General features: G+C 40.1%; 1 protein-coding gene across 4 annotated transcripts in view; it reads left to right on the forward strand.

Annotated features, from left to right (window-relative positions):
• The window catches only part of SLIT3 (slit guidance ligand 3), a 1,039,834-nt gene that overhangs the window by 861,195 nt on the left and 166,152 nt on the right, over positions 1-12,487 (forward strand). For all 4 annotated transcript variants that reach the window (XM_078653381.1, XM_078653382.1, XM_078653384.1 and 1 more), the window contains 3 exons: positions 2,284-2,434; positions 7,878-7,952; positions 11,268-11,411. In XM_078653381.1, coding sequence (XP_078509507.1) covers positions 2,284-2,434; positions 7,878-7,952; positions 11,268-11,411 — 370 coding nt within the window. The remainder of the gene's footprint in view (positions 1-2,283; positions 2,435-7,877; positions 7,953-11,267; positions 11,412-12,487) is intronic.

A 12,487-nucleotide genomic window follows, 5' to 3' on the forward strand; every position in this document is an offset into this window, starting at 1 on the left:
AGGAAAAAACTTTCAGCAAAATTAAAGACTGGAAGAGTCCTCAACCAATAGATTTGGCACATATATGTGGTCAAATAGTGGTGACAGATAAGATCAAATGCAAATGTACCAGGGTACAAATTACTTTTGTGCCAGGAATCTGTACTGTTCTATACTCAGTGTACTTATCCGAGCAAATCTAAGGCTGTGTACATTTTTCATCCCATTTATCCATTTTCGTTCGAGCATTTTACCACCAGCTGAAACCTAATTGCAAGTGTGTGGGAAACCATGAGAAACATTTGTGCTCTGCTCAACACTTAATCGCGTTAGTGCTAAAACGTGTTCAAATGCCATTTGTTCCATTTAACATCTTACGAAATTTCCCTCGATAGACTTGTTCATCAAGCTCACAGGAAGGAAGAAAATGATGTGCATTTAAAAATATACAGTCAGGATGTAAAACATTTTCAAATTGTATATGTAAGAGTAGGTTTTACAATGAAGCCAAAAGTCTTCTTCCTCGCCCGGGTCACAGCAACCTGTAAAGCGTGCAGACATGTGCTATATATCTGCCAGTTACTCAAGAAAGACTGAAACAATGCTAAGTGTAATCTGATATGTGTCTGTCAGTGAACATTTCTTAATATCTGACTTGCCCATTGGTTAGCTTGCTTATCTATTAAGTCTGATCATCCTTCAATTGACACAGTGCAATTCGATAACCTTGTTTTGTAAAAATTGTTACGTGTGTGCATTCTGAATCAAAATTCATGAAATTTTTTAAAACAGTAATCTAAAAAAATAATATTGCAAAAGGAAGCATACATAGCTCTGGATTTCAGCTCATTAGAAGGGTGTAATAATAAAAATATTAAGAAATGCAGCACCTGGAAAAACTCACTCGACTTTGATGTTGTGAGTGTAATACATAAAAAGCATGCTTTGTGATGCTCCACATGTGCAATTTTTTAATATAGAATCTGCCACCCAAGCATAACCATGGATGTCTGAGTAACTTACGATCAAATTGTAAGTGTGCTCAGGGTCCTCCCTCAGTGTGCGTTATAGCTTGCTTCATCCGCAATCACAACAGAAACTTTGCAATCACAAGTAAGCACCAGGCCAGAATGAGATGTCTATAAATATTGTCACTTAGGCTAGTTATCAATGGTGCATGTTTAGCAGTGTGGATGAGGGTCAAGTCGAAGCCACATTGGACGTTAATATACCAGAGTATATGAACTTGAACTGAGAACGCAGAATCATATAGCTTTATTTTCATAAATGTTTGATGGAACATGCTCCATTGAGTTTAACTTTTTTCCAAATTCCAGCATGTATCTAGTGGTGAGTCACAGGACAGGAAATGTACTTCAATGTCTGCCATTTGTATTCCAAAGAAATCAAACAAAACATTACATATTGTTCCTAAAACACTGAACTCTGTAAAGCCTTTCCTAATATGTGTAGAAGAAGAAGCAATATGCACCACGCAAGTGGGATGCTTCTCCAAAACGTATCCAATGAGGTCTTAAAAATATTGAAAGAGTCTGCAAGTTCCCCACCAAAGGAAGAGATTGCCATTATGTATGTGTCTGCATTATAAAAATATTTCCTGTGTGTATGTAAGTGGATTATTATTTGGGTGGGCAGTCACCTACATCTAGGAATAATAACTGTAACTTGTCAGGATAAGTCCAAATGTCAATAAATTAATCTGAGCTCAACCCCCTGGTAGCTATCACTCAGAGTAGACAATGTTAAGAAAGTACAATGTGTAACAGTATTAAAGTCAAAACACCAAACATCGGAGGCTTTCCGACTGAGATCCTATTCGACCACTAAGTGTTTATGTATCGTGTCAGTTTTGTATAACAATTGCCATCAAGTCTAAAGTCTTTAATAAAATGGCTTCCCTGGAACAAATTGAATCTGTTGAATTTCCTAATGCAAGCAACTACCGCCATATAATAAAGAGACCATCCATTAAAGAAAAAGAAATTCATTCTTTACCCATTCCTGCATCTATAACAGTCACCTACTTTAACAATGATCAAATGTTTATTTGTTTAATGATGTCACCTTGGGTTGAGAAAAATGATGACATAACTCAACAGATGACTCTATTAAATTTGGCTCCTGGAAAGGACTAATTGAAGTAACCTGTTTAGATGAAGGAACCTTAGGGTGCAATGGAAGGTAAACCACAGTCTGTGTATGGTGGACTCCTTTAGACAAAAGGAATAGATAAATGCCTTCTGTGACTAATTTATTGATGCAACATTTGCTGATTCTCCACAGGTTCCGAAGATTACAGAAGTAAGTTCAGCGGTGACTGCTTCATGGACCTTGTGTGTCCAGAAAAGTGTCGCTGTGAGGGAACCATCATCGACTGTTCCAATCAGAAGCTCACACGAATACCAAACCACCTTCCAGAATACACCACTGATCTGTAAGTTTTTAGCATCTTGTCAATGGATTTTTATTCTTCATTAAGTACACATGATATGTATTATTTTGTCACTTTGATGTTGGGATTGTTGTGAGAAATGTCAATGTTCATAATTACCTTATGTTCTTGGAAATATATATATATTGTGAACAAGGCAGGTATGCCGAAACGCTCATAGCGATAACATCGAAATAAATGGAAGGATGAAATAGCAATGCTACCCCTGTGTCGGTGTCTGATCTGTATGGAGTTCATAATTGGTTTGAATATATATATATATATATATATATATATATATATGCGTCCTGTACAACAAAGTACCAATGCACTCCACGCAGTGAAAAACGGCAACAATCCAGAAGTCTGCTTTGTAAATAAGGATTTATTTACACATTTGAAGCCATGAAAACACCCTACGCGTTTCGGCGAATCCGCCTTGCTCACGGGTTGATATATATATTTTCCCAAAATAGACCGTACACTCAAACGAACTCTGCAAGTGCAGGAAGAAATGTAATCCTCAGTTGCTACGCGTTTCGACAAGAATGCCTTGATCACACACTGAGTAAAGTTTTGAAAGTGCATCCACAGACAAACAATACAAACAAAGGACTATTGTTCTTGATCGCAAGGAGGGCTGAGTTACAACAGCGGCCATTTTTGAATGTGTATTCAAACATGGTAAATCAAGGAAAAAACAGTCAAGTAACATGTACACAGATTTAATGCGATTGCAACTATTTCAGGTCCCAACGAAAAAGTAAATAATGTCCAATTGTTATGATGTTACTGTGTCGAAAACATGTTCAAGTTCACATTGATATATCAAACAATTGTACTAGGTAATGGTGAGGCACAAACATACAGCGGCCATCATGGAGTGTCTGATTAGTATTTGATTCTTTCTTGCATAGTCCCTCCCCTTTGCAGTTTGAATTTTGGAGTAATACTTTAACCATCATGCACTGCATAGTTCCATATGCACACAATAACTGATGGTGTTGGCACTACCAAAGAAACTTTACACACCCCGATGGCCGTTGTACTAATCAGACACTCCATGTGATGTAATGTGATGGGGATAGCTGACAGACGACGCAATAGGTAATATTTATTTAACTATACCTATTCCGTAGTCTCGACTTGTCCCCCCGCCCGCCTCACCCACCCATTGCGTATACCTGTGGTGGCCGCCGCTGCCCGGGGGCATGCTGAACTTTAATTAAAAATGGAGGAGGTAGCACCGTGCCCCCATCTAGGGCTTAATTAGGCTCCAGGGACCACCACCTCCAAGGGGATTTTGTTTATGTTAATGCGGGTATCTGCGTGGCCCCCTTCGGGCTCACCACCTCCTGAGTGCTACAATTTAAGAAATACATAGGGAGGGCCATGCGGACCCCCCAGGCCCCAGAGACCATCACATATCCGGGCCTACAATGGTGAAAAAACATGGGGGGGCACGCAAACCCCCAGGACCACCACCATTTTTAAAAAGAGGGAGCACTACTGCCCCTCTCGTAGGCCATATACAGCCTCAGGGACCACCACCTCTCAGGGGCCAATTATATGTTTTTAAAAGAGGAAAGGAGGACTCGCAGCCCCTCTCCCAGGCCATATACAGCCTCAGGAACCACCACCTCCCCAGGGCCGGGCAGTTCAGATCAAAGGAGAATAATGTCTACATATGACACTAATTAACAAGATGCAGGATAGCCAGCAGGCACTCTGACATGTAGCGGGACATGGGTAGTCTGGAAGACATTGACTAGGATTGGGCCTTGAAGCTTCCTAGAGAGGTGGCCATTAGGGCAGGGCCCTTCTGGTACAGTTCAATGTCCTGCACAGGGCTTACTAGGGTAGAGCTAAACTCAGTAAAATGGGATTTGCCTGAGGTTCCTCCAGTGGAAAGTGGAATTGGGAAGAGGGCAATTTCTTCTATACAATCTGGGGATTTCCTATACAGCAACACTATAGAAAAAAAATTATGCTGCAGGAGATGGGCGATATTTTATAAAGTGACATTCCTACCACCCCCAATATGTACTCTTGGGTAGTCTGAGTAACAGTGATCTATGAAGGGGGCCATTCTTATTCTGCATGCTGAATTTAGTAGTTGTCAGGTGAGATATTGCACCGTTTTGATGTGCACTGATCCTGACCAGAGAGCAATGGCTTGCAAGAATGGATTAGTGCATAGCAGACAAAAGATGGTCTATGTGAGGAGAGGCTGGCTCAACAAATTTGAGATCTAGGGGCGTTGGCAAAAGTTTATGGACTGAGAACCAATGGGGCCAGTACACTTATGCCATAGAGGGCAATGTTGTTGGGGAAATACCAGCAACGGAGTGGGATGGAATGTGATACTTATAAAACTGCATAAATATTTTACCAGGGTAGCCAACCAATCAATGAAGTTAACTCTTATGTGAGCCATGTCCCAGACGATGGGGGCCGAAGGTCCTTTGGATTTCATACTACAGATTTACTTGTATTGTCTCTCTATATAATACTGATCCATGGTTGTTTTACGTATGAACTGTCATAATTGTTCGCTGTTATGATTTGTTTTACAATGAAAAAAGTCAATAAAAAGCAGAAGTAAATCATTGGGAAATATGTGGTTGTCCTTTTCCACACAAATCTCAAATATGAGGCCCATGGATTGATAGGGCTACGAAGCGGAACCTACTGAATTTGTTCACTACTGTGAACAAATGCACCACCTCAAACTATCACATTTGATACTGAGACCATTTACGTAAGTGCTTATCACACTTCCATATGGCTGGAACGGAGGAAGGGCAGATGTAACAAACCATTTACATAAGTTAGGTAATTGACTCTGGTGCTAAACTAATACGCCATCACCATATCAAAATTAGTAATGATAAAATATATTGACGTTATTTTTTACCAATTTCCTATTATTCCAGTGTTGTTGATTATATCACAAATTATATTGTTTAATTGCATACAGGTTAACATCATTTAGTATATTTAAAACATTATAGGTTTAATCAACCTCTTCCTGGAGGATTCAATGTCAAGTATATTCCTTAACTTGCATTTATTCAAACGTTTTATGCCTAATAATTCAATGATCCCATCAATCACAGAGAAAACAGCCAATTTATTAAAGCAGCAACACCTGTTTGGGAAATGTGTATTTCTTACGTCAAAAAGAGATGAAGACAAATGATCCCATCTGCCTCTAGTTCTGACTTTTCGAGCTCTATGACTATCCAGTTGGACTTAACCCAGACTGGAGGTGTTACACAGACGGTGTTGCAGCAATTTAATGCTTTATGTACATTGGTAGAATCCATTCCTACATCGATAAAAAAAAGTATTCTTTCTCTTACCAGACATACTTTCAATGAAATTCATTCTGTAATCTCGGGGGGTCAACTAAATCTAGAATCCTATCAATGTGGCCATTTTCTTAGCGATACATTGGATAACGGCACTTGCTAATACCCAATTGCACAATACAGAGAAAAACAACAAAAAAAGTGATTGAAATATTTGAATACATCTCAGCAACTGTTAATTGCTCTGGTCTCATTCAAATCCATTATTGTTTTGCTACAGAGATGACCGATTTTATGCAATCTAGCTTTTACCCTTCTCTCAGCTAGGCATAATCCTGCCCAGACGGTTCCCTCCGTATCTGCATACTTACAACCCAGTGATCAATCCCTAGTTTTTTCGGAGGTTCACATCCTGCAAAGGGTGATTTTTGATGGATTATTGAAGGGCCATACCCATAACATAATTTCTGAAATGGTGCACGTTAAGGGGCACGTTGTCGCCAATGGCCTCACTGTTTAATATGAAGGTTTGTGCTATATTGTAGATGTATGGAAACCCCAAGTAAGTGATTAGGCCTAATGAAATACATTATTGATCTTTTTCCTTTAAAAGACAGCTGGTATGGGCGCGGAATGCTTAATAGCACTGTAGACTGACGTGCCTGAAAGTCTTGTAATGTTACATTAACTTGTTTTAAAGTTCAAGGTGGGGCACTCTGTCCTAGCCTATTCTGAGAAGCCATAGAAATGTAAGATTTGACAATGTCTCTGAGGATGAGTGACTCAAAGAGATAGCTTAAGAACAGTCTGAGTGGACAAACTCAGCCAACTAACCAAAATCCCTATCTTTCCTTACTGACTCCTAAGCTAAAGGTAACGACCAAGTGAATCAGTTTAAGAAAGAAAGGTCATGATATTTTTTCTGTTGATTAAAAATGTATTCATATTTAGTAATGTGGTACAAATCTACTTCTTCAACAGACAAAATGTCAGTAATAATATTTCTCTACAGCTTTAAAAAAAATCTCATTTATTTAAATTTTTTTTTGTGATTGGCGCTATTTACCAGATTTTTATTTCTCCCAGTTCTAAAAAAAGACTCTTCCCTGTTCTTAGACCATTCTCTGCATTTTTGTTGCACACAGCAGCCATTAGTTTGGCTGTGTAGAAGGATTGTCTTGTCTGGAAAGAGCATGGTCCCACTGTCTTCTTATGTGGAGAGAGAGGTATCATTGTATCATGGATGTGAGGGTTGGAGACATGTTCTGGTTGTGAAAAACGGCAAGTGGAATAATTAGCAAGAAGAACTGAGGAGCTCGCATGCTGACCAGCATGCAGAGCACGGTTATCGACGTATGAGATTGGTGACTCTTGCAAGGAGGCGGTGGAAAGAGCAACCTGTATATGTAGGGGCTGAGCATGAGGTCCAGAAAATATGATCCTATTACAGCCAGTGAGATATGGTAGTTTGACTGAGAGAAGGGTTGGGTCACACCTTGATATTTACCAGCATTAAGGGATACTTGTAAGTGCCTCCAGTCTGAATGCCCTGTTTAAGAATGGTGTGGAGCACTAAGGGGAGGTTCCCAGTATTAGACAGTGACTCCAGTCTTAGCCTGGTGAGATAAATTTAACAGCAGTGCAGGTGGCACAAAATATCAGGGAAATGCTTTAGGCTATAATTACACATATGAAACCTTTGTTGCTAGAAATCAGTTCTTGTTTCCTATCAATTTTTGGTCTTCACTCCTACAGAGTTTAATGATCTACCTTTTTATAGAAAGGTTGTACTTTTTAAAACATTTAAGAGAATCTTGAAAACGTGACATTATTTCACACTCGAAGTATATATTAAACTGTTTTCTCTTCAAATTTCCACCTGTGATTGTTTGACTTTATTACTTTGGATCACTTGTTACTAGGGCGTTGTTCTTGCTAATATATCATTCGAGGCTTGAATTATCATTGAATGTGCAATAAGTCAAACTTAATGAAAATAGATTTTGTAGCTCAGAAATGTGGTAGACATACAGAGAAAGTAGGCATCTTGCACATGTGAGTGTTCATAATGAAGTTGGCTATTGGAAGGCACATGTCTCATTTTTATTAACTCTTTCATTTTACCCAATCAGCCGTTTGAATGACAATGAGATCTCTGTTCTGGAAGCCACTGGAGTGTTCAAGAAAATGCCAAATCTGCGTAAAATGTAAGTTCAAATTGCTCACGCTTCTTCTCTGTATAAGGCATTTCACTCATAAGTATTTTGTGTAGGAAAAGGTTTCTTACAGGACCTTGGGTCGTGTATTGTATGCTAAACAAATAGCACTACATACGTTTGGGCTGCTTATTGCAAATATTCCGAACGTTTGACAATAACGTCACGCATTGCTAGTGACTAGAGGATATAATTAATTCTTGATTGTATTAACATTGTCACCAGTAGCTGATAACTCCTCTTGTAATGATTAGCTGATAACAAAGTATCATTTTGGCACCAGCACTAACTGTATCTCAGTCAGCCTTTGCAACTGGTAGAAACAACAAAAAATGGGCAGTAGGTCTCGCAATGGCTATGTTTTTTTTTTCATGTTACACGTTGGCTTAGTAAATTAAATAAAAATGTTAGCAGAAAAGCCTTTGGTGTGGGTTGGCGGGGTGTTGGGGAGCACCACTTCATGCGCTGGAACTCTTTCTTTATCAAATTTAGCCCATCCCTGGTTTTGCCCCTAATGTCCCAAGGCATGGTTTTTATGACAAACTACAGGGGCGACACTTTCACTCCAATGGAGAGAGATGTTATGTTGTACAAGCGCTAGACACTGAGACATCGATCCAGCACACAGACACAACCAGCATGCAGCTAGGGTGTCATCCAAGCTGACTAGTTTAGTTTTCCTCTGCTCGAGCAGGACCTGCTAACTACTGATGTGCATGTCAGGTGTTTTATTGCTGGCCTGTAAAGCATGCACTCCCCCACCTTTCTCAGAACACTGGCTCCTCTCAAAATGTACTGGTACGATCCATCCACGAGGAAGAAGTGTGTATATCAATTAGAGAGGATTACTATTTTGTGAGCCCCCATCTACTGGTGCAGGAGGGAGAGAGGCACCCACACTCAATGAGTTGTTAATTGCCCACTTATATGACTTGAGCCGAAATAAAGTTATTGGAATTACTGAATGTCTAACCTGCCTACCATGCCCATGTCTGGCGCACTCAGGCCACACATGATTCCAGTGGCAAAGTGAGCAAGGGACCCATGTCTGGGCATACCCTGTTAATTTTGGACAAACAAAGCAAACACAAGGAGATGATGGACGGAGCTCTGAAACTTTTTAGATACTAAACCCCAGTCACTATTAGATCTGGGTTTAATCCATCATCGTTCTTTAGCTTACTTTGCCACCACAGTTCAGACCCAGGTACATGCAAATCAGTCTTGACCCTGTTCCTTATGGGAACAGTCCTGCCCGAACTGCCAAGCCATATTTTCCCTAAACCAGTAACACCTGCATCAGCCAGGCCAGCTTGATTCTTGTGACAAAGTGAGAAAGGGACCCAAGTATGGGCATACCCTGCCAACTTAAGGCAAAGAAAGCAAACACAAGTAGATGATGGACGGATTGCTGAAACTTTTCAGACACTCACCCCCAGTCACTATTAGATCTGGGTCGAATCCATCATCGTTCTTGAGCTCACTTCGCCACAACAGGTCAGACCCAGTCATATGCAAATCGGTCCTGACCCTGTTCCTTATGGGAACAGTCCAGCCCGAACTGCCAGACGAGGGTCCTTTGCTCACTTTGGCTATGGATTCAAGCTAGCCTAGCTGATGAGGGGTGTTACCCCAAGACTTGTCCCAAGAGGCTTGTTTCCAGTCCAGGGAAGACCTGACTTTAACAAATGTGAGACCATTGCATTGCAAATGCTTGTTTATTTTGTTTTCATTTTCTGGATATGGGGGACTGAATCCCCTTGTTCTGTTATGGCAGCTGCAACATCTCTGTGAGATTTCCTGTACAATGGGTCTGGTCTGGTCACATGGTACTGAGACGGCTGATGGGAAACAAATGGCTCTCGACCAATCAGAATGCTCGATCTTTTTAATTTGCGGTACCAACTGTCAATATATCACTAACTTTTGAACCTTAATTTCTCAAAAAAGGAAACATAGACTTACACCAAATGCCAAAAAGCACAATATCTGAGTACAAAATAAGGCTTTCTGCCATAATGAGTGTGATTCTGTTTTGCCATATTTTCTAAAATGCTTCCTAAAATCCCTATAAGAAATTGCACTGGGGCAACACATTTTGGGACCTGACTTTTTTTCCATCCCTCCTTGAGGGATGACCTTGAAACTTTCAGGAAGGAGCTTGTAGTAGGAGAACTTTTATTTTGGAAACTTTTCTAAAGTTTAGCCAAATGGCGCACATGTTATAAAAACACCCTTCTTATGGAAACTCTGACTTAACTTTAATATATAAATTATACATTACTAACAATTAGAAGGATATGGCTCTCCTGAATAAACAAAATTATAATGTCTGGAACACCAGTTATGTTAGTTAAAATTATGTATATCAAAAATGGTCAGGTATTACTGAGCTTTGCCATTCTGTTTAGAGCTCAATGACGTAACCGATGTTTATCTTTGTTTTATATCAAATAGTTTCAATCTCATCAAGATTATAAATATATATTTTTTAAAACACCACCGTCTTTGTTGGTTTCTTTCGATTTGGATCAGGACATTGCAAGCTAGTTGCCTGCAGAAATACATAAGAATGTGGTATTTGCAGTCACTTGTTCCTACTTGTGTGAAGTACTGAAAAAGTAGTTAGCATTTTTATTTTTACATTTTCTTTCAAAGTCTTCCTACATTTAACACTTTCTAATTATTTACTCTCTAAAATCTCACCATTGCGTTAAGCTTGGGCAATAAACAGCTGACCAATTGCATCTCACTATGAAGAGTAAGGTTGCGATTTGTTCGAATTGCACCGACTATTACATGCCATATTTCACGTTGAATATAATGTTACGTAATAAGTGTTTAAAAAAACAAAAACAACAAGGGCTCTTTAACCCCTCCGACACTCATGACGAGCTCAGCTCGTCATGAGCCACGGTTCTCGTGTGCTCATGATGAGCCCAGCTCGTCATGACTGTTAGAACGCTCAGGTGCGGGGCTAATTCCCCTGCTGTGCTGGGCGCTCTAACGAACGGGCGTGGTCATGACAAGCTCAGCTTGTCATGAGCATGGCGCTGTGCGCGCCCCTCCCTCCCCCAGCACAGCGGGGGATTTGGCCCCGCAACCAAGGGGTTAATGAATGAAGGTAAGTTGTTGAACAAGAAAAGTAAAAGTCTGTATCTGATCGCTTGTCCGGAGTACATATTCAAACAAGGATCTTTATGTTACAGCATTAGTGACTACATGATACCATTCTTGCATTACCGACAAAATAGACCCCCAAGCGACAGACATTAATGTCCTCCTCTTTTCCCTTCTCCATCCTAGAAATCTGAGCAACAATAAGATTAAAGATATCCGGGAAGGAACCTTTGATGGAGCCACAGGGGTGCAAGAACTGATGCTCACTGGGAATCAGATGGAATCGGTTCAAGGCAAGATGTTCAGAGGCCTGACGGGGCTGAAGACCTTGTAAGTGTAAAACCTGTGACATGCTTGTGTCCCCTGACTGTGAGCTGGTGGTGGTCTGCGGGATGAGGCAAGGGAACCTGCTTCATGACAGAGCCACCAATCAGAGCTAACAATCCTGCTTATTCATTCATTCAATAAACTTTATTTCGGTTTGGTTGTAACCATCAAAGCACATAAAAATAGATTTTAATTTTCCGACAGTTCATTGATAATTGTAAGTGTTAAAATACATCATATAGGATCAAAAGGGAGAAGACAATTTGTTAAGACTGTAAAAATTTAAATAGGTTTTAAAGTTTAAAAAAAAATAAGATAGCGTTTGTTGAACCAATTATTTCTCATGTCTCTACAGTTAAAACTTTAGGTGAGTAATTTCCTTCTAGTGAACCACATAGAAAACAAAAACTTAGTTATGGCAGACACTTTTAATGGATTTGTGTCAGACTTCAGAATCCTAAAAAATGCTAGGTAGTCCCTAATGCCCAGGTTGTTGCATAGCTGTATTATCCACTTTCTTCGTATAAGTGAATAAGCTGGACAAAAGAGGGTAACATGCAAAATCGTTTCATTTTCGGTTCTGCAGCTGGGGCAAAGATGTACAGGGCCCCCCGTCCACCTATCAGTCATGGAATAAAGGGGCAGTGTTCCGAATCTAAACTGTAAGTACAGCTTCTTTGCTAAAGTAGGCTGGATTACATCTATTTCTTGTTCGAAGCTGTAAATAGACTTATAGCTCAGGAAGGCACCGGTCAGGCTCGTTGATGATACTCAACGAAGTGTCCTACCGAGATTAAAGTCCTTCACGGCACTAGATAATGTTTTCTTAGAAATAGTTAGAGATGTTACCTCAGGGTTTGTCCATAAGTTTTCGTATCCAACCTGGGCAAGGGACTGTCTAACAAAGCGTAACCATGGGATTCTGCCTCCTCCTGGGGAGGCTAGCACCACCTTTAACTCCTGCTTATTCATTACAGGCGAGGTATACAAATAACACATACATGGGATTCTCTTGTGTGTAATGTGCCACAATGTAAAGGCATGCAAGGCTAAATTACACAGCACATGCGTGCAAGGCT

Source organism: Lissotriton helveticus, chromosome 7, assembly GCF_964261635.1.
Source record: "Lissotriton helveticus chromosome 7, aLisHel1.1, whole genome shotgun sequence".
NCBI classification, from domain to species: domain Eukaryota; kingdom Metazoa; phylum Chordata; class Amphibia; order Caudata; family Salamandridae; genus Lissotriton; species Lissotriton helveticus.